The sequence below is a fragment of the Agelaius tricolor genome, unplaced genomic scaffold (assembly GCF_023055355.1).
Source record: "Agelaius tricolor isolate 1412-34295 unplaced genomic scaffold, bAgeTri1.0.p SCAF_5, whole genome shotgun sequence".
Classification (NCBI taxonomy): Eukaryota; Metazoa; Chordata; class Aves; order Passeriformes; family Icteridae; genus Agelaius; species Agelaius tricolor.
Window position 1 is genome coordinate 36,393,665 of NW_027269265.1, and position 23,078 is coordinate 36,416,742.

The following is a 23,078-nucleotide window of genomic DNA, read 5'->3' on the forward strand; positions in this document are numbered from 1 at the left end:
AACATCTTTGTCTTAAAAGGAAGAAGCTTCAAAACATGGGAGCAGAAATGGTTGCAAACAAAGTTAATTACTATAAAATGCATTGGAAGAAATACTGGCTGAGGTAGAAACTGGAGTGAAATTATATTTTACTCTGGCTTTGCAGGGAGATAAGTAGCATTTGTCATTACCTCAAAAAAGGGGGAAATTAATATAGTTTATGTTATGCTGGAAGGGCAAGTAGTGTTGTGAGTGCAAGATGAATGGCAGGAAGGAACTTGGTGTTTCAAAGGTGAATGATGTACAATAGAAAATATAAATTGACCTGAGAATAAAAAAATGGAAATTACTTAGCCAGTTTAGTAGCTGGGAACAGAGTGTGCCTATACAGTGTGTCTCCTCCAACTGTGATGGCAATTTGGGGTAGTCTTCCATCTACCTCATTAGCCCTTAAAAGCCACACAAAGCCTAAGAGGCTATTTCAGGGTGAGTTTTTCTTTTTGGCCTTCATTGATGTATTCCACTTCATAAAGGATACTTAAATATTCCCTATGAAGGGTACTAGAACCTAGTTCTTATAGGTGAGTGTTCTTGTCACTTCACTGGGAGGAAGTGTGTGTGTGTATGCCTCTTCTTCCCGCCATTCTCTCTGTTCCAATGTCCTGGTGACCTCAGAGAGCTGTTTGGTAGAGTCCTTTTCTTTCTTCCTCAGAGTACTTACCCTGAAACTGTTTTTTCAATGTGATCCTTGATTGTGCATAAAATGTTCTTGTTCTTTAGTATTTTTTTTTAGGTAGCACCCTCCTGGCAATAAAAATAATAGGCAAAGGTCATACTTTACTTTTCTGCTGATTTAATTATATTCCGCCAGTTACTAAGAGCAGGCTTGGATCCAGGAATGTTAATTTTAGGACTATAAATTAAACGTATGTTACTAAAAGGGGTTAAAATAGATGTTGAAATTGCAGTAGTTTAGAAACTTATAATTACTGAAATAGTTCACTCATTTCAGACAGCTTGAAACTCTAGGATATGTCATCATGCCAGCCATGATCATCATCCCTATGAATAAACCTCCCATATGGGTATATATATTCTACTGACCTGCTTCACTGTCACTTAGAACAAAGTACGGTTTTGCTTTTTGGGCTTATTTTGATAGGTTTGTTAAATGTGCAAGCAATTACTTCAGTGGTGAATACATAAAATAGTTTTCCTATCATAAGTCAAGTATTTTTTTGAATATTTCCTTTTTGCTTTGGTGATTCTTCTTTGTTCTTAATTTCTTTCAGAGCTTTATTGTTCACTATTTTATGAACTACTAGCATGGATGTTTCTGTATGAGAAACTAATATTTCATACACTTACCCATAATTTTATTTTCTTTTGAAGGAAAGAAATTTCTGGTCTACAGTCTTTCCATTTGTAGATAAATATTCTTCCTGAAATTGTTTGTGTATGTGGACTTCCTGTAATTGTTGATAATATCACTTCTCACCTGTTATACACAGCATCAGCATTCTATTAAAAATGTAGAGTTGCACCAGTTAAGAAAGGAAACTTGAACTCTAAAAATAAGAGAGAAAAATGTGTAAGTTATTGGCTTGGGGATGAGAAAGTCTCAGGCATAAAAATTACATCAAATTATGCTGTCTATTGTGAAAAAAAAGGCCTGCAGGTAAGAGAAGCATTTTTCATGTTATCAGTCTTGGTTTTCCAGTTGCAATACAAATTCTGTGTGCTACCAGCAAAGACCAGTTTAATCTGGCTTAGTTATGGGCACATGGTCACATATATGTTGAATACTCAGAGTATGCTAAGTGTATATGTGCTGATTTTATGCTTTAATAATAGCTTTATGTTGGCTTTGGCTGCAGGACAGACAGTGTGGGATTTGCTGTAGTATCTACTGGTATGAAGGTAATTTGTCAAAAGAATTTGAGCTGATCTACACTAATAGTGAATTTATACTGGAGCAGCACTTTGCATCATACAGCTCTAGTTTTCCTACATCTGGTACTAACAGGCTAGAGCTGGACTTTGTGTGTTATGGACCCACAGCCTCATTAATTTTCTGTGTTTATATTGAATTGCAAAGAACTCCATACAGTGCTTGCACAAGTCCTTGCAACATATATTTATCAAGCAGATATTTCAGTAAATAAGAAATAATGGATTTGAAGTAATTAAGCATGTAACAGCTCTTTCCATCTTCATTTTCAGTTTAAATTAAACAACAGTTTGCTTTGATCTCACTTGGCTGACAACACAAACTCATGTAGATGTATATATGTGTGTGTGTGTGTGTTATAGAAGAGGATTTACTGTGTGAATCTATTTATTTTTGTTATTTAGAAATATTGCTGAAATGGAAATTTTGTATGTCATGGTTATGTTTTATCAAAAGCTTGCTCTTAAATATCAATTTATTTCTGAGTTGTAAGTAATTAAATTTTCATGTACCTTGTCTTCTCATTTGCTGCTTTTATGAGGCACTGGAAATACTTTTTTTTTCCAGTTGCAAGTCAGCGATGCATTGTGGGAGCTGAGGCTTTAGTATTGACACAATTAAAAGATACCTTTTCCTTAGAAATGGAAATGCTTGCTAGATGCTCTTGCTTTCCAAAGGATATAGGTTAGAATTGCAATGGTATAAAACAAAAAGTCACCTTCATGAAGCATGAAGCTTGCAGAAAATTTCCTTATCTCTACTCTTCATGGTTTTCTCTAACTGTAATTGGAACAAAGAGTTGCAAACTATGTATAGCAATCTCATTTACAGGTATCTAAGTGCGTCACCATCAGATATTTATTCAGTACTGGAAAAAGTCTTGGAAAAAACCAGTGGATTTTAGCTTTGTATATCAAAGCTATAGGTTTATTAGAATCATCAATAAGCAATTTAAAAATGTACTTTGTCTAAAATTAATAGTTTGGAAGAGTTTACAGTTCCTATTCTTTTTTCTTACCTCTTATCTAAATGCTTTAATTAATGTAGTTCAAGATGAAGCAATTGTTCCTTGATTCTCCAGGCCAGTGTAGCCTTCTAGTTTGGTCCCATATTTGGGAAATTTCATCAGAATTGTTTAGTATTAACCTTACTGATTAATTCTATGAGGGGCAGTTCTTAATGTATGCTGCTATTGGCGCAGCTGTAAAGCCTCCAAAGCGTGTATATGCTATCAATGTAGTAATCTCAGAAACACAGATATGATGTTGTGCAGATGTGCTAAGTCTTTGAAAGGATCAATCAATGATCAACGAGCCAGTTGTCAACTGATGTACACAATGTCCTTGAAACAGACTCTGTTAGTTTATTAAATTTAAAGCCCTACAACCCCTAGGTTGTTACTGACCAATTATTATGGTTGCAGAGGTTGGACTTAAAGAATCTGATTTTATTTTCCAACCTAAATGATTCTATGATTCTAAGACTGAGTGAATGAAGAGTCCAGCTAGAGAAATGATAATTACTCTTGATTTTGATACTGGATTTTTGAAAGTGGATGATGGAAAATGTGAAGATTAGACTTAAAACACCTCTTAAATTATGACCTTTCAGCCTCTTAGGGAGTTGTGAATATGGTTTTTGAGGGAATGCATATAGGTGAAACATAAGAATTATTAAAATATATTCAACCTTATTTTCTTCCCCGCCATGTTGTTCTCACAGCTCAACTCATGTCATATGCTGCATTTCTCCACTCCAAGAATTTCAAGTCCCATCCTCCGCACCATGAGCCCTATAGCCTATCTGTCCATCCACTCGAACCCTCTGAGGGAAGCTGCTTTACCCAGGAGTCAGTCAGCTGAGAGCCACTCCTCTTCCTCCCGCTCAACTGGCCGTAGGCAGCTTCCTGTCATTCCCTGTGGCAGCAAGCTCCCCCCTGTCATTCGCATCTCAAAAGCACAACCTGAGCAGGTGAATAAGCCTTGTCTTCATAGAAATGACTGTGTTGTAGCAGTCATCTGTAATGTTTAATGTTTTCAGTTGCTCTGCACAGTCTGGTGGTTGGCATAAGCTAGTCATACTGCTATACACAGCATCCTAAAAATGTTTTGAAAAATCAAGTTGGGGAGTAAGAATGGATCTTTTCCAGGAATAGAGTTGGGAATACTCTGTGACGAAGATAATACTGTCCCACTTAGAAGAGGGGAATATTTAGGAGCTGTTATTCAGGTTAAGATCTGGAGCACAAAGCATCTTTGGATGTTCTGAAAGACAGATTCACTTCCTCAGAGATTTTCCCTTGAAAAAAGATAGGATTATAAAATCTAGATAAAAAAATTTTTTGCTTAATTTAAAGCTAAGAATAATGGATTCCTATAATCACAGTAGTAGCTAAATTTCAAACTGGGAACACATATTAAAATTTTGACTGTCCTAAATGATTTTAATGTGACAAAAAGGGATCTAGAAATAGTCAGATTATTTCTTTGGAAATTAGCAAATAATAAAATTTTTCCCTGCTTACAGTATATAAAATAAAGATGGCAATTATCAGGGGTCACAGGTAATGAAAATGCCACTAAAGAAAGGGGACTTTTTGTAGTTTTGTATTTCCAGTTTCATTTCAATATGAAAGATGAAGGCTTGCAGTCATTATTGAAGTTAAGTGTAATTTTTGTATTACAAAAATATTGAGCTCTGCTAAGTAGTGTGAGTTTGCATTGTTGCATAAAGCAGTATGACATAGCATTAATGCATAAGACTAACATATCATCATCATTTTACCATTAATGTTTCATTTGGATTATACTTTGTGTTGCCTTTCATTTCCAATGTATTTTTCAGTACAAAAAGTTCTATATTACAGTTTTTCTTTTCTCGGGGAAGAATGAACAGGAGTATTGATATTAAAAGTAATTCATTTAGCTTAGTTACTTTCAAAATTTTGTAGGACCATTGGTATGTGATAACAAGGCAAAATCCTGACTGTTTTTTGGCTGAATATAAAAAAAAATTCTGCGTCTAATGTATAAAAACAAACAGTAGCTCCCCGATGTTCATGATTGTGAACTTGATGGGATACCAAAATACCACATCTTCATGATGGCTGTCATACTGATTAGGGAAAGGGACCTAGGAGAAAATAACTCATTAGGAGTTAAGCTTGAGTATTTTTTGGCATTGGTTTATATCCTAGGGTGCAAGATGACCTTAATTTCTGGTTGTTGGGGTTTTTTTGGGGTTTTTTTTTGGTCCCTATAGCTACGATTTAAGTTTTTCAATCAGAATCTATTGCAGATGTAATTAGCAAACTTAGTAAAATGTCCACAATGCTCAGAAAAAGCAAGTTGGCACAGAGGATCTTCTCTGGCTTCCTTAGTACCCAAAAAATAAATACAGCTGCAATATTAATAAGGGCTGCAAAGTGATGTACTTTGTCATGTGAAGAAGACCTGGCATTGTGCCAGGTGCTGCTGCTCAGTGGAGTGAACATTAAGCTTCCTCTTTCCTTTTACCTGGTAAGTGCTTGACTGCTGTGTTGCTTTTTGAGCTGTGATTTGAAAGTCATAACTGTGTTAAGAATGATCAGTTTTTCACTTTCTATGGAAAATACAAGCACGTGATTGTTTACTTCATTCCAACAATGAAAGCCTCATGTGCTTTATGGCTTACTGAAGAATTCAAAAACTTTTGCAAGTCCTTCTCTTTTTGACATATTTTAAATATTTAAAAGATTTTTTATGTCACTCATGCTAATCTCTACAAATATTTGGTACTGAATATATTTTCATGTCTTTCCTGCTGTCTGCAATTTGGTTCAGCATTCATAACTAATGAATTGCAGAGGTCAGGGATCTGTACTGTTGAATTTAGTTTCATGTATTAAAAAATGAGAAATTATACATTTGTTTCTGAAATCAAGCAAAGCGACTTTCTTTCCAGATTTTTGATAAATGAGGGTTCAGGAGCTCTAACCTATCTTCCTGTACTTCGGTATCAGATAGAGGAGGTCATGAAATCTCTGTATATTCTCTGCACACTAGTGCAGATGTAGGTTGGTCTATATTTGCTCAATAGAGGACTCCTGTCTTGCCATACCTAAATTATGAAAGAGAATTGGAGTGTTTTGCTTCAGCTCTCCTTAGTTATTCAACTTGCAGCATGAAGAAAAGAGTGTGGCAGCATTATAGCTCTCAAAAAAAACAGATGAATTCTTTGTACTTGGGTCTGAAAAGTGTGTCTGGAGTGCTATTAGTATCCTTCTCATCTACAGCATGGTCAAATTGTACAGCAAATCCTCTTGAAACCTAACATTTTTCTTTCTTTCTTTTCCAACCAGATGAGTTGTCTGCTCATTTAGAGAGCTGCATTGGGTGTTGTGTGAGGTCAATGGTAAAGGTGATGTGAGTGCAGCAACTACTGGCCAGGGCTGTGTGTGAAGATACTGCTTAAATAGTTATAGTGCTAAATGTGCAGCTGTGTCTTAAGAAACAATCAAAATCAGTGGGTGCAGATTTTTATCTCTGGTTTCTCTAATTCTCCAATAAGATACTGAACACCTCTTTTAGCCACAGCAGCAATCTAGAATACTTCTAAACTGGCTGCTCTATAATATGATACAGGCCTTAAAAAAGGTGGATTCCAGTTTTGTCTGTCATTCAGATGTTTCTTTTTTCAGTGTGTTTAATCAGGTATGTGCAGGGAAACTAGTTTAAATCTTATCATTTTATGGCTATTCATTGTGTTAGGGAAGACTAATCTGTGTCTCTCAGGTTAAGCAATTAGAGTTAGTTGGCACTTAAACAAATATTTTCTCTCTTAAAATTCTCAAATTTCTACCTTACTGGAACATTTAAAAAGTATTTTGTAATTATATGGTATATAATTAGTTACAAAATGCTCTGAAATCTTCCCACACAAGAAGCTATGGAAATGCAAGCCATCACTTTCATATTCATATCCAAGATGAGAAATAATATACTGATCTGAGTTGAAAAGTTAAGTTTGTCTGTAGAAAAAAGGTTCCAATTTCAGATTTTAAAGAATTGTTATGCCTCTTGTTACCTATCCTGATGGAAAATACATGGAGTCAGCATGAGGTTTAAGTTAGGTTCTTCCCTGTTTCATTCAAGGCAGAAATGCAAGGAGTTAGTCCAGCTTGTAGCTATGAGAACTGTTTGATACACAGTAGATTTCATTTTGTTAAGTAGGGAAAATGTGCAGATGTTTACCATCTCATTCATGATGGGGTAATTGTTAATAACTGTTAATTTTTCAATAAATTTTACCCTGGCTTACTCACATTCTTTTAAGCAACTGGATTTTATATTGATTATGATGTTTCTAGAAGAATTTTCTTCTACACACTCTTTCTAATGCAAACAAGTAAAAATTTTTATTTTTTACTTTTATCCAAGTGTCAGAGGAAATTGCTTGATACATAGAAATCTAAATGCTGCCTTTTCAGAGCAGTCTTTTGTTTTAAGGAAATTCTTCAGGCATACTTTTTTCTCATCTACCTTTGGTGTAAAGAAGAACTAAAAGTACAGCATGTTAAATTCTTCCAATGGAAACTTTCCACATTGTAAATTAAGTAATTAAGAGTTGAGGACAAGCATTCAGCATGAATGACTTAATTTTTCCTGAATAGTGTGTTGCTGTAGAGAAGATTTCCATTTGTAGTGACAGAACCATTTTGGCCATTTTGCTTCTGCAGGTTTCTCTACTAGAAGCAGCAGAAAAGTGATGAAGGTCTGGACTGAGCAGTGGTAATAGCATCTGCATACATTGAGTCAAAAAAGCCCCAAAATACAAAAAGTTATAATTGTTTAACATGTTTGTGTTTCTGGCATCAGCAATGCTTTTATGATTCCCAAAATTTGTAATCACAACTTGCAGTTAGTTTTGTCTGTCCTTGAAGTTATCTTTTTTTTTTAAATTATTCTTTTAAAATACCAATCCTATCCAAAACATGTGTGATTTATTACATTTTTCTAACATCATAATTTCATTAGCATAAATAAGTAAAGATGTTTCAGGAAAGCTAAGTGGTCTGTGGGATTTCCCATGGAGAGCTGATTAACTCTGGGGTCAACAATTGTTTCCATGATGACACTTCATACTATAATCATCTTGAAATAAATAGGTGGTTACAGTTCAGGATATCATGACTCATGATTGTTTCTCCTGTAATTAAGTTATAATTGATCTAATTAATATAGTTAACATTGTGCCTGTAGATAAGTCTATATACTGTCTACAGTATCATTCAGAAGATAATCTTTAATTTAGATGTATTTATTTCTTAAAATAATTGTATTCTATTATTAAAATCAGATATGATTCTAGTGCAACTGTAATTACAGGGAAAAAAAATCACACCTCTGAACTGTGCATTGAGGTAAATCAATGCTTTCTTTAAAAAGAACCATTTCTTTGAAACTCAAGAAAAATACTAAAATACTGATCATTTTAATAGCAGTATCACAAGGAGTACTATGTGAGTGTTATGAAATAATAGTCTGTAAGTGCTTCTGCTTTCCATTTCAGCAGTAAATTTCAAGAATGTTCTTCAATTGGTTTATGCAATATATAGAAGTAGTTTCAAATTGAATGAGTACCTGTTTTAGTCATGTTACCAAATTAATTAGTCACTTTTTAACAGTCACAGCCATTCTCTAAAAGGAATCAAATTACTATTTTTAGAGCAATCAGTATTTGCCCTGTATAGGAGATGTAGCTTTATGTTAGAACAACAAAAAGAAAAGTCTAATTTTGTCTGGTAAGTGGTGTAGGAATAACTGAAAAGTGAAGCTCTTTAAAAAATTCAAAAGTTAAACCATGGCTAATAAGCCTTAGAGAAAGACTGTACACGCAGATCTCTATGTTCTTTATCCTCAAAAGCTACCTATCACATTAGACAATTTGGAAATACAGTCCAATTTTGTCCACAGTCCAAAATTGTCCATTTATAGCTCTGCATTTTATTCCATCCTCTTCCCATTTCTCACAACCTCCATGTAAATCAATGCCAAAATTAACATCATAGAAGAAATAATATATCTGAAGAGCTGTGGAGAGCAACATGTGCCTCTTACTATGTTACTTCTCTTTAGTCAGGATTAGGGCCTGCCACATGTGAGTTTTTACTAAAAAATGGTGGTGTCCTGAGGCCCAGCAGTTCCTACAAATGCCTGCAATGCTTACAGTACTATATATATGAGACTATTGATAAGGATTCAGTATCAATATTTAGTCTAGTGTTCCATAACAGTGAATTACAGCCATATGTTTCTCCTGTTTATCCCCATATTAGTCTAGTTGTAGAAACAGCCAATATACTTTAGTAAACATATAATTATTTCACTTCCCTGCTGTGAGCTTAATCTGGGAATGGAATGTAAGGGATACAAAGGATTACATTCTAGAAAGTCAGTAGGAGTGATAGTAGTAGGTAGGGAGGATTTTGGGAGGTGGGTCTGTTCTGAACAGGAAGCTGTGAGCTGTCTCCCAAGATGGGAGGTGTAGCAGTGGTTTACTTGTGTGAGAATGGCACTGGCAGTAAATTACAGGACAGTGCATTATATACCTTTGGCTTTTTCATACAACCTGCAGTTCAAATTTCTTTGCAGAGGCATAATATTGTGTGAAGAAATAGAAAGTAATGTAAGTAAAGAAAAGCTCATGAAGTAAGAGGAAGCTGGTGAACTGGAAAGATTTAGGGAGATTTTTTGGTCTTGCAAATCAGAGTTGCACTTCCAGACTTGTACTAATATTGATTTTGTTCCTACTGGCTGTAGGAACCATAGGTGAAAAATAGAAAAGATGTGGGGGGTTTATTCTTCTGGATGCAAAAGCTTTAAGGTTTACAAAGATAGCAAAGATGTTCTGAAGAGTAAACCGATTAGGTGAAGTGTCTTCAGAATGTCCAGTAATATAATGATGATGATGTAATAATATGAAAAATTCCAAATAATCAAAGGTTTAGCAGGAAACAGAGCTACACACCATGTCTCTAAGAGGCCCAAAGTCCTGACAGCCCTTGACATGCAGAAGTATCAGACATCGTGAGTGGAATGAAGAAGCTATTGCTGATACTATAAAATAATCCATATTCACACCTTTATGTCTTTCATTTAGCAATTTTGCAGAGCTAAACTCAGTATTTTATTCCTCTACAATTAGCTGTATATGTACACAGAGGCATTCATGCAAGCGTATCGCTTACTATTGCAGCCTGTCAAAAGTTTAAAAGGAGGAAAGTTTATCAGATGCCATAGAGGATGTTTATGTTGTTGTTTTGTTCTTATTCCTTCTTGACATCCCACTCACTCTCGTAAAATTCCCTGAAGAAATGCAGGATAATTTCTCATCTTGGTTCAAGTGTGAATTTGAGGAAACAGAAAGGAATTAAGAAATTAGGTAGGATTTTAAGTTGTATTCCCCATATTTTACTTAGATGAATTGTAATCTTTGTTCCTCATGTTCAGTGTTTTACATAATTGGCATAATTAATCATAAAGATCTCATAGGATAAGAGTGTATTTAGCAGCACAAAAAATAAAAATATGAGGATTATTTATGACTACCCATTTAAATTTCTTGAACACATAGGTGAAGTGTCAAGTCCCACAGGGATATAATCTAGTTCTTGTACTTTGAGAAGACCAATAAGAGGTTTATTGACCATGTAAGAAAACAAATTTTTGTTTGTTAGTGAATAAAAATCAAGAAAGTGATATATGTGTGCAAAAAGCCTTTTCTGAAAGTTTGAATTATTTAGTAGTACCAGATCTTTAATTGATTCTTAGTCATCCAGTATCCTTTTCTTTTCTCCATTTGTTCAATGTTTCTTTTTCACAAAGAGCTCCTGCCTATTTGATTGTAGGTGGTTCAACAAGCCTAATCTCCTCCTTCTTGAATGTAAGGGTTAAATCTCTGTGGCCGAGATGTGGTGGAAAGACTAGAAAATTCTCTCTCCAGATGTGGCAAAGGATATGAAGTCTATTGAAAAATGTAAATTAACTTCATATCAGAGCTGCTTTCTTCTAGCAAAGAATTGACATATGAAAGAGGTGTAACAAGGAAAAGAGAGTTTTAATGTAAATGTATTTGAGCAAAGGAGGATTTAAATGCAGTTGCAGTTCTTCTGGAAATCTATCAAATAAATACCCTTCTGAAAGCAAATGCCTAAGGTTGTCTCATCTCTGTAAGTTGAGAGGACACCCCGATCATTCTGTTCTGAGGGAAGTCATCCTTCAGATATGTTGAAGATAACTCTGGTATTATAATCCTGAGTTATTTGGATTGGCAACTAGATTAGCTCACCCAGTGAAAAGTTTGAAAAAGGAAATATTTACACATCCTTATTTTTGAGATGCATCTGCAGCCCTGGAGAACAAGGTACTGAAACAAACTATTGAAACAAGACAGAGCTCAGTGGACATCAAATGCCCAAGTGAGGTCTCCAAAATTTGAACCTCCTCTTCCAAGGATAATATTGCATTAAAATTTCCTGAACTCACTTTTACCCAGATTGTAGATCAAAATTTTTAAGCAAGCTGATGATTTTTGTCTGACAGGCCAAAATAAGTCCCTCTGTTGTATGAAAGCAAGTCCTTCAATGTAGGCTACCTTGAGCAGTGTTGTCTTTGGGCAAATTCCTATGTCTGTATGAAAACCTATGGGACAGCTCCCCTGTTTCATAGATCGTTTTGTTTTTAGTTTTTTTTTCCTCCAGTTTTTTATTTTTTCTTCTCTGTGCAGAGAAGAAAAATTTAGTACCTAAATCTTGAGTATTAAAAAACAGTTTTTGCCTGTCTTCAATGGGGAAGGTGAGAAACAACTCCATTTGGGTTTTTTCCCTTTTTGATGGGAACTATAGGAAGTGGGTCTATGCCCATCAAGTAGGGAGAGATATGAATGCAGGTTTCCCATTTCCTGGACACATACTCTAACAATTATGCTGTGTGCCAAAGACAGCACTCATCATAACCAACTGTTTTTCAAAGAGTATCTGACTTAATGATATATACACATTTTAGGAGTGCTTTATGTGTATCTATTGGATCAGACCTGGTAGGGGATTTAGATATGTAAGTATTTACTTTTTGAATGTCTTAATCACCGTAGGTAAGGAGATCTCCTAACCAGGTTATCTAGTTAAAATGGGGCATAAGCTTCAGTAGGAAAATCAATAACTAATACAGGGTACACAGAAAAGTTCTTTTTCCAGACAAAAATATATTAAGAGCATGGAATTTCTGAATCTAAATGTCACTGTGTTCTTTGTCTTCTGCATTTGTCTAAAAATATTGCTGTGTACTTGTTAAAAATTTTACATTTATATACAACTTATTCTAGGAGTATTCAAACTAAAATAAAAAAAACCAAACCAAAAACTGCCCGTTAGGATCTCATTCCCAGGGGGTTATACTTGCTAATTGCAACATCTTTCACTGACATGGTTTTTTTACCTGATACGTATTTCTGTCTTGAGAGAACAGATTATTTTTTTCCTGATTATCTACACGAACGCTATGAAGTTAGGTAGTATTTGAACATTGTGATTCATAGGAATCATTATATAATGTATGTTGAAGACATGGAACCAAAGCTGCTATTTAAAGGATATTACTTGTATAACATTCCCGAGTTTCTCACCTTTTTCTTTAATTTTCCAATGCAGATAACAATACCCAGACCTTCAGTGGCATCCACACAGTCTGCTTCAGAGAGCTTTCACTATGGCCACCAGCTGGAGAGAAGAGAGCAGGATGGTCAGTCTGTGGAACATACCGTGGAACTTTCCTCTCCAAAGGAAAGTTTGCCAGGTTTGGTTGGGACAGAGGATGCACTTCCACCTAGTGCGAACAGACCAGATTTGGTACTTAATATTAGCCAAGAGGTGCTTGACAGGGGAGGACTTGTCAAAGAATCTGTCCTGGATTGTGTCCAAAAGGACCTACCTGAACACAATGGGATACAGGAAGAGAAAGAGCTTGGAAATATTCCTGTGGAGGAGGCTGAGGAAGAAGGGCTCCCACTGGTTTCTGAGGATGGCATTGAAATGCTAAGCAAAGAACAGAATTCTTCTTTGCCAGGAAACTCAAAATCTGCAGAGGAAGAACCTCTAACAAATACTGAAGCAGCTCAAGAATCAAAGTCAAGGCCTGTCTGTTTGGTGCCAAATCAAGATGAGGTTCTGAAGTCAATAGCACCTAAAACATCAGAATTGTCTCCCTCAAGACTGAATAATGCACATGTTAATAGACAGGGAAGCAAAATAGCAACCATTCAGGAAAATGGTTTTCATTCTGATAAGGAGGAAGTCCATAGCCAAGACCTGAAATGCCACCAAGTGGCCCTTACTACTATTTTGCAGCAGGAGAATAAAAAAGAGAAAAATGCTCCCAGAAATGGAGAGTTATTCCATTGCATTTCAGAAAATGAGAATTCTTATCGATCTAAGAAGGACTCCGTTAAATCTTCTTTTGTATTCAGGCAGAGTCGAATCCCAGTTTTAGCACAAGAGATAGACTCAATGTCAGATTCCTCTTCTGTTTCTGCAAAGGAAAAGCTTCTTCTAAAAAAGGCCCATCAGACAGACTTGGTCAAATTACTTATGGAAAAGAGACAGCTCAAATCTTTCCTTGGTGACCTCTCAAGTGCCTCTGATAAGTCACTGGAGGAAAAAATGGCTGCTGCTCCAGTACCGTTTTCTGAGGATGATGTCTTAGCTTCGTTTTCTAAATTGACATTGGACTCTCATTTCAGCAAGCAGAATGAAGATAGCTCTTTATCTCCAAGCAGCCCTCAGTCCAGAAAAAGCAAGATTCCAAGACCAGTGTCTTGGGCAACCTCTGATCAAGTTACCAGTTCAAGTTCAGCTCAGTTCTTTCCTCGGCCACCACCAGGAAAACCGCCTACTAGACCTGGGGTAGAAGCTAGGTAATGCAGAGAAAATAGAAATAGATTTTCAGGTTGAAATAGATTTTCAGGAGCTAGACTGCAGTTACTGTGCAGGATGTAATCCTGTAGGAGTTCCAGTCTCTAATTAAAAAAAAATGCTAGGCTAGGCTTCAATTCTCTGAGAAAGCTTACACTGTTGGAGAATGAATGAGGAGAAGCTGATACACAAAATGAGCCTGGTTCACTGTTAAAGCTAATACATTAATAGATGTGCATTCAATATTTTGAAACGTGACAATCTATAACTAAATTTTTACACATTTTGTTAAAGTGGGGTTACTTTTCCAGAACTGCTGGTTATTTACAAACCCATAAAAATTTTTAGGAGCTGCTGTATTCAGCTCCCTTGAAAATTAATCTGTTCTTAATGTAGATATTGTAAATATTTGGAGATTCCAGCATCACCATTAAGTCAATTAGCTATGGTCAGATCATGTCTAAGTAAACCAACTAATTAAAGTAGGGCAGAGTGAATTTTAGAAGGCCTCTCGTTTGCCACGTCTATATGCAGACAACCACATTCTAGTTTTTTCTGTCTACATTCCCAAGATAAGGATAATTTTGATACAGTAGTGCAAAATCCTTTGAAGGAAGCTGCACTGGGCCTTGTCATCCCTTAAAATTGTGTATGGGAGTGCACTTATGGTGTGCAGGAATGGATGTACCCCTCTGAAATGGCAATAAGCACTGCTCTTCAGTGCACTTCTTCAAACACCACCAGGAAATTCCCGTTATCCTGTAAACAATGAGGCTATTTCTGGGAGTGAGTTTATATAAATATAAATACTGTGTTGAACTGAACAACACAGAAGCCAAAGCCTAGATCCAAACACCTCTACCTAACAGGAAAGTTGAGCTCCAGATATCTGTTCAGCAATGCAACCGCCTCCTTAGTTTCTAGTGATATGGAGTTTCTATTTGAATTTTAGTGAATAGATGGAAATAGAAATAATCTTTCTTCGTTTCTTCTTAAGGTTGCGCAGATACAGAGTCCTAGGCAGTAGCAGCTCGGACTCAGATCTTATCTCTCGTCTGGCTCAAATCCTGCAGAATGGATCTCAAAGACCAAGGAGTTCTACCCAGTGTAAGAGTCCAGGATCTCCTCATAGTCCAAAAACGCCACCCAAGAGCCCTGTCATCCCCCGCCGCAGTCCCAGTGCCTCCCCTAGGAGCTCTTCTTTACCCCGTACTGCCAGTTCTTCTCCGTCCCGGGCTGGGAGATCCCATCATGATCAGAGGAGTTCATCCCCACATTTTGGGAGGAGTAAATCACCTCCTAGCCATTCAGGCTCTTCATCTTCTAGGAGGTCCTGCCAACAAGAGCACTGCTGCAACAAAACGAGCAAGAATGGTCTGAAAGGATCTGGCAGTTCTTTCCACCATTCCCCTAACACTAAGACTTCCACAGGAAAGAGCAAATCAACTACTAAGCTTAGCAGATAGGAACTGGGTCTTGACAGGTATAAAATCTCCTCCTAAATCTGATGCATGTTGTGTCTGTGTACTGTGTATTTAAAAAAATAATCAAAAAAAAAAGTATATTAAAAAAAGGTGTTGAATCTGCACATTTTAAAGAAAGTAGCCATTGTAAACTATTCATGAGAAAGCATTCTGTGTAAATAAGTGGCCAGGCTTTGCCTTAGAGCAGGCAGCAAGCAGATCCACGAAATGGGAAGTAGAGGCCAGGGTAAGAATGGCTGGGTAGTCAAAGAGGTGCAATGTATTTAGAGTGAAAAAGTATCTTGAAGGTGAGTGTTTTAAAATGGTATTAATCTCGATCTGTTTAGTTTCCCTAGTTAGAAGATTGGGCCTAATTATTTAAGGCCTTGCATACTCGAGGAGTATGTAAGAAAGCCTGAAACAGTCATTCCCAAAATGATGTCGCTACTTGGGAGATAAGTACTGCTCAAGCATTTCTTTGTAGTTTTAAAAAAGCACACACTTTAGAAGATGATATTTCTGCCTTATAAATTTCTTCCATTTTGAGCTGCACTCACCTCTGAGTCACTGAGTGCTTATTTTGTCCCCTATTATGGCACAGATTTCTTACCTAAGTATCATATACCTTACCTCTTCTTGACACTGATGAAATTTAAGAAATCAATATTTGACAAGATGTTTTTGTACCAATATCATTTAGAGATTTGCTTAGCAGTAATTAGGATCCAAGAAGCTGGTTTTCAGTTCTATATCATACAGTTTTTTGGGAGTCATAGTGGGGTTTTTCAAACCACATTTGATAGGATTTGGAAAAGCATTTCCTCCTAGGAAATAAGAGAAAGGAGTAGATATATGCCCTTCACTGGATATTGTAGATTTACAGTAAAATGCAATATAAGTTAGAAATTAAGAACCTTTCTTTACCCCCTTAATTCAAATGCAAAAAGAGCCTTTGTTATTGCTGACTTTTTTCCCCATTATTTATGGATCACTTTAACCACAGATCTTGTAATGTAGAGATGATGACCAATCAAGTTTTGGTTTTTTGGTCATTTGTTTTCTAAAATTATGAAAGATGAAACAGAGATGAGGAAATTGTCTACTTTAGGAACGTGATAGGTTAGGGGTGATGGAAATACACTTAACACCCTTACAAAATCTGGGTAAGAATCATCAAAGCAAAATATACAGAAAGAAATCTGAGATATTTTCATATCGGATTATTGTAATTCAGTTTCCCAAATGTCTTTTTGATAGAGAAGCTTTGTGGACTCTCAGTAAAGTCCATGGTGTTTAATTCCTCCAGTTTTATTAGGTAGTTACTCAATAACATCTTGTGCTCTGCAGGAACCCTGTAGGGAATGAAAGGTGTGGCACCTTTTGCTATGTTCATAAAAGCATAGTGGGTCAGAATACGGACAGACAAGAACACAAGCCTGAGAAAGATGCAGCCAGCTCTCCTCCCTAATGATTCCTGTTGTGGGGACTCTGGAAGCATAGGAGACTTGTCAATTACTGATCTGCTTGCTGTAGTCATATGCCTCTCCAGCCAGCATCTGTGTTTTTTTATTTAACCTCTGCCAAATGAATATTTTTGGATTTAAAAGGGAATATTTTGTCTCTGAGCTAACACATTCTAATGCTGCATTAAAGCTGCCCTAGAGCTGCACTGAATTTCACTTGCTTTGTCAGACTATGTTGATTTTTTCCTTTTCTTATTATGTATATTGTTTCCCATATGTAATGTAGCACAGTGTGGAACCTTAATTTCATTCAGGTTTCAAGCACTACAGATGAATGCAATAGGTAGGGTATACCTGCTTTTTCTGAAGAAACTGTACCATTGCAAAGTCCTATTCCTTTGTATTATAATGTATAATAGGTGCTATACCAATAATTGCATGTCCTCATGGTAAATTATATAATATAAATATTTATATATACATATATGTATATGCTTATATAAACTCATTCTTTCTCATTTTTCATTTGTAATTTATGGACTACAAATAGTACAGTTCCCTTTCTGTTAGCTCCTGTATACTTACCTCTTCTATTCTCCCCTGCACCCCTGCCAAAAAAATCTGGAATGCACAAATTCTAATAGCCTTTATACCTTGGTACAAAATTGAAGGACTGCTGATTTCTCAACCAGCCAATGTTTTGTGTTGCAGCTTGTTTTTTTTTTTTTATTTCTAATTTCATGTGCACATTTGCATATGGAACAAGAACAAAGACTCAAAAGGTATTTTTGTTTTTTATTACAAATAGGTCTTGCTCATTTTTATTTCATTATGTGAGTTCTAAATTGTGAATACTTGTCATATAGGAACAGTGACAGTCTATGAATACCTAATGGTTGAATGTGACAACAACAAATTCCATTTTTTCCTTCCTGTTTTCTACATGTTTCCTTATGGTATACCATAAAAAAGAATTTGGTCACATTGTGATGTTTTTGTCCTGGGCACTTGCTGGAATTATTTGTTAAGGTGGTGTGGCAGCATATGATTATTTTTCCTTATTTCTGAAAAGCATTTATTATCATCATGTAAGTTTATTCCTATGTTACATTGTCAGTTTTCATAAGTACTAACTTTTTGCATCCTTGCCTGAAAATGCTGAAGTTGAGGTGTTTATATTTTTTCTCTAGTGTAACAACATCCAGAAATGGTAACTGCTCTACAGGTGAGAAAGCACATAATACCTCTGTTATGTTGTCTTCAAAGTACAGGCTTGTCCATTGTTTAACATTACTATGTAAAATAAACCAATGCTGTAGAAATTCACTCGTACTTGAACTACTTGCCAATATAAAAATAGTAAACTATGCCAAAAAGAAAAAGAGAAATCAGTTATTATTGGTGACACAGGCTTCTTTTGGTGAGGAAAAGGTAGAAGGACTGTATACCCCCAGTTGCTTTTTTGCTGTAGATTTAACAGGATCTAAGGAGAAAATAATGAAGATGTGAATGGAGGAGCAATTGTGAATAACTTAGCTTGAACTACCTGCTCTTCTTGAATTTTTTGTTGCTTGATACCCTTCTCCCAAAAGTTTACAGAAATGCTTACTGTAGTCTAACATAGCAATCAGTTAATGCTATTAAGTAATGGTCAATTGATCAACTCATACATAAATGTTAGCTTTATATTTCTAGAGGGCCTATATAATCATTAAGGACTCTGTAAGCTTCAGTATTTGAATGTGGATATGGCTCTGCAGAAAACCACCAATGTACATGTGTGTGACCCTTGTGCAGAGTGTGTGTGAATAGTTTATGGCAGGTTATCTGCAACACATTTTCAGGGACGGGGAAGATTTTTCTCCATTGTACAAAATGGCTGCCATTACTCTGCATAGCACACAGCAGTTTATATAGGAATATTAGCTGGGAAATAATAAAATTCAAGGAGCTGTTGCTTTGTCTTCTCCCTTTCTTTGGTGAGCAGTGCAATGGAGCCATGACATGTAGCAGGTGCAGATGCTGCATGCTCAATTCCTCTTTATGGTGTATTCTGTGTTGTGGCCAGCACTTTGGAGCATTTTTTAGAGAAACTGAGGCATGAAGCCTTTAAACTAAAATAGAACTTGAAATCACCAAACACTTCACACAGACTTTTGTGCTACAATATTGCATGGTAAGTTACAATCTCAAAAATCAATATTAGTTAACCTCTTTATTAATTACAAATGCCAATTACTACTTAGGTAAAACCCTGCTAGAATAATAGAAAGTGTGATATGGTAGAGCAACATTGGCAAGTTGTATGATGCTAAGCCCTATCTACTGCTTGAGCAGGATCAATAAGCATAGAAAATGCCACTGCTCAAAGGCAGGAGCAAGATGAGGTCTTAACTGCTAGTTATATGTAATTATACAGGAGGCAAAGCTCTGCAGAGTGACACAAGGCATTCATTACAGCCACCAGCCACATCCTGTCTTGGGAAATCTGGACATATTCTTACTTTGAAGTCTGCATGTTTGAGATCAAGCTTTCTTGCATACCTCACTAAACAGTCTTGATGTATAAGAAAGGATTTGATCCTATATATTTAAAAATAGCTTGAAATATTTTTCATCTGAAAAAGACTTGCTGGAGCTCTATCATCTACAATTTGTAGTATTATGGTAATAACTATTGCTGGGAAAACACACAATTTTGATTATATATATATTTATATATATATATATATAAATACACATTTGTACCTAAGTGTATCTTCATATACACTTATATAGATACTGTATATTATATAGAAATATATATATACATACATACATATGTGTGTATATACATATAGATAGGAAGAGTCTCAGCTATTCCATCCTGTTCACTGGAATTCATTTGCCGGAGTGAGCCAAGGCCTGTTTTGCTTTGATTTACTCTGGTCTCCTTTTCATCTACTGCAATGTCCCTATGCCCTAATTCTGATTTTGTGTCTTTTTCATATTACAAGGTCTCATCCTATAGTCCTACTTGGGCAAAACTCCTGTAAGTCCTTCTTATTGCAGTAATACTTATGCAATGGTTGACTGTAATGCTTCTAATTTTTTTTTTCTTTTTCTCTTTGATGAGAATGTAGATAAAGCCAGATTTACAGTACAGTCTTTTTCCTGTAAACAGATTTTTTCTGTAATGAATTGAACATTTTTATGGAACACTTAGAGGCACAAATTCTGGTAAGAAGAATGTAATTATTCCAATTTCTTAAAAGGGTCTAATGGAAAATAAATTATATGTGCCTCCAATTTTTATATATATCTTAAATTAGATATTAGTCTTCTGGAAATGAATAGGAGAATAAAAGAGAGCTCAAAGTCAAACTCTTTCTCATGACAGGCCTATAATACATGAATTCTTTTCATGCAGGACTGATGCTGTGAGGGGACAAGAGCCATGTCTGTCTTGTCGTTCTCAGTGAGTCAGGGTCTGCTTAGGTTAACACCAAGATTCCTGTTGTGCATTCTCTGTATGCTTTTCCACTTTTAGGAATGGTCAGAGAACTCTTGGCTGGATAAAGGCCTTGACTTTTATCCATGAGTCCTCTCTTCAGCTGGTGAAAGCTTTGGCTGCTTGTTGGATGGTGAACATGGCAGTGCTAGGTTAGCAGTTGAACTTCGATCTTGGCAGTGTTTTCCAACCTTGATGGTTCTATGATTCCTCTTTCTGAAATTTATAGAACAGGACATAATATTTTTATTCAACTTCTTTTAGCTAATCAAGTAAGCAGTGAGCTGATTGGGTTTGTTTGCTGTTTTGCTTTTGGCTCAAATGTCTTTGGTTGTAATTTAGTAGCATTTTTGGTTACCAGAAATGCTGGTAAAAGGAAGTGAGGTTCAGTGTTTTGGCTATATGCAATACACAGGGCATAGGTCATACATTTTTTAGCTAATCAAATTGCATAAACATGCACATCACATAAGAATACCTCACCTGTCTGCTTGAAGCCAGTGTTCCTTTTCCCTACACATAATATTCGTGAAAGAGAAATTATATAAAATCAGCTTGGATTATATAATAATTATCAGGAATTATCTTATGATATTGTCAAATGCCAAAAAGCTTTTATCACTCATTTTCATATGGTTTAAATAACCAGACTTTTAAATATCTTTAAGGAGGGGTTTTTGTTTGGTTGGGTTTTTTAAGGAAAAATGTACAGGAGTCCATTGTTTCAAAGACTGATGTATTAACTTTGCAATGACTCTTGCCATCCAGGTTTGAACAGGTTGGGCTGATTTTACTCTCCATTGATGATAACACATTCTCTCTCAACAATGATAATGACAAACCCAAATGCTATGCTCCTGTTTCTCTTCTACATGAAGAGGTTGGACCCGTGGGAGTTCTTGCTGTTCTTGTGCAGGTGCAGCTTCATTAAAATCAGTATAGGGTCCTGTTTTGTTGAGGCTCTTTCCCCTGATTAGGAACTGAAAAGATAAACTCACTCTATGAATATCAAATTTGCTGTTGCTGTATTTTAAATTGGAAAATACTAATTTTCTTATTGTTGTTATTATTATTATTACATGACATGCTTCTGGATCTCTCCTTTTCTGTCAGAATTACTGTTGAGAGCCAGCTTTGGCCAAGAGTACAATGTGGTTTCTTTTAAAACAGTATCTGAAATGGGCTACTCATGTGAGGCCCCCATCATCCACAAATGTCTATAGGAATTCAGCTGGAATTTGATGTTTGTTTTGAGATCACTTGATCTTTGACCTTTTATGTAAAGGGCCTATGGTAACAGCAGAACAACTTGCTCCAAAAGATGCAATGTAATTAATTTGGCCTGCCTGGCTTCAAATCCTTTTAAACCAGTATCTGCTGCATGGCAGGCATGGTCATAAAGGTTTGATGCAAAGTGAAGTAGGATTTTTTTCACAATTTCACATATTTTTCTTCTGACTGGAGATCTGGATTTGTTGCCAAGCAGCCTTCTCTGCATCCTCTTTACTTTCATTGGCTAGGAAGCAAGATCGAAAATTCTTCCCCAGCTTTTAACTTTCTTTTCTATAGAGTCAGCCCAGACTCAAGTTGCAGTGCTTGTGTTAACAGATGCCAATTTTCAAATGCTTTCCTATGAACATCCAAACCAGTAAATTAAGGAAATCACCAGCAATGCCTTCAGACAAGTACTGACTTTTTGAAGTGGCCAACCAATGGCTGCTAATCTAAAATCCCTGGGCAATACCACAAAAAATTAAATCTGTGTATTAATTAAAAATACAATGTTGTAAACCCCATAAGAAATCAAGTACTCAATAGTAAAGTCTGCAGTGTGATTAAATTAAGTGGAAAGTAGTTCTGAGATTGTTTTTTACCATTGAGGAAGACAAACGTTGAGTCCTTCAAATTCTCTTACTCAGTAATTGCAATTCTCTTCCCCTCCTTGGAAATCCTCTAAGCCATTCTTTTCATTTAAGTTTGCTCAGGCACCCAAGAGCATAAAGAGTTAATGCCCTTGTCATGGTCATTTGTACATAAAGTTGTAATTATTTATTTTCTCATTTGTACCATATCAAGGCTTTGTACAATGTTTAAGTTTTGTTTTCAAATTATTTTGTATTTTATTTTTATAAACTGGTTCTAAATAAAATATTCATTCAGCATGCAAAACTTCAATTCTTGATTGTGTTTGTATAATGATTCATTAACTTAGAAAGCTTTAGCTGAAATATTTTTCAGTGTTTTTTACTACTGTAACCCTGTAATTTAAATGGATAAAGTGCTTCAGTAGTGATTTTTTTTCTCTGTTTCAAAAAAGTAAAAACAAGTGTGTGTTGGTACTACTACAGCATGAATCAAATGTTCATATTGCAAATTTAAATGATTGAATCAATGGAAGTTTAACTGATTTAGTAGGTTCATGTGCTGTATATTAATAACTACAGAAAAATCCAAATAGGCCACCTCAGAAACCTGACTTTCTATTTGTTCTTATCCCTTCTGTCTGTGTTCATCTAAACAATAACTGATTGGCACAGCCAGATCAGGTCAATTTTAGTAACAATAGGTTGGTCCTGAAAAGCCAGCTGCTGATGGCATTTTTCCCTTCAAAACTGTATTTTTTTATTTAGTCAGAGGTCACTATAATTGACCTCTTTTGGGGATAATCAGCTGTCTGGATGTAGTCACTAGGCTTTTACAGTCTCTTGAGGGGACTTGTCTCCCTCTGTACAATAAACTTAAGCAGCAGATAGCAGAGAAATGAATGAACGGAAGTTGTTACTGA

The 23,078-nt window shown here is 35.8% G+C and overlaps 1 protein-coding gene across 3 annotated transcripts in view; it reads left to right on the forward strand.

Moving 5' to 3' along the window:
* Positions 1-22,468, forward strand: part of TTBK2 (tau tubulin kinase 2) — an 80,272-nt gene extending 57,804 nt beyond the window's left edge. For 2 of the 3 annotated variants that reach the window (XM_071427284.1, XM_071427283.1), the window contains 3 exons: positions 3,653-3,901; positions 12,618-13,879; positions 14,875-22,468. In XM_071427284.1, the coding sequence (XP_071283385.1) occupies positions 3,653-3,901; positions 12,618-13,879; positions 14,875-15,343 (1,980 nt within the window). In that variant the 3' untranslated portion in view covers positions 15,344-22,468. The remainder of the gene's footprint in view (positions 1-3,652; positions 3,902-12,617; positions 13,880-14,874) is intronic. The other variant, XM_071427285.1, reaches the window with a different exon arrangement.
* The last annotated feature ends 610 nt before the right edge of the window (positions 22,469-23,078 follow it).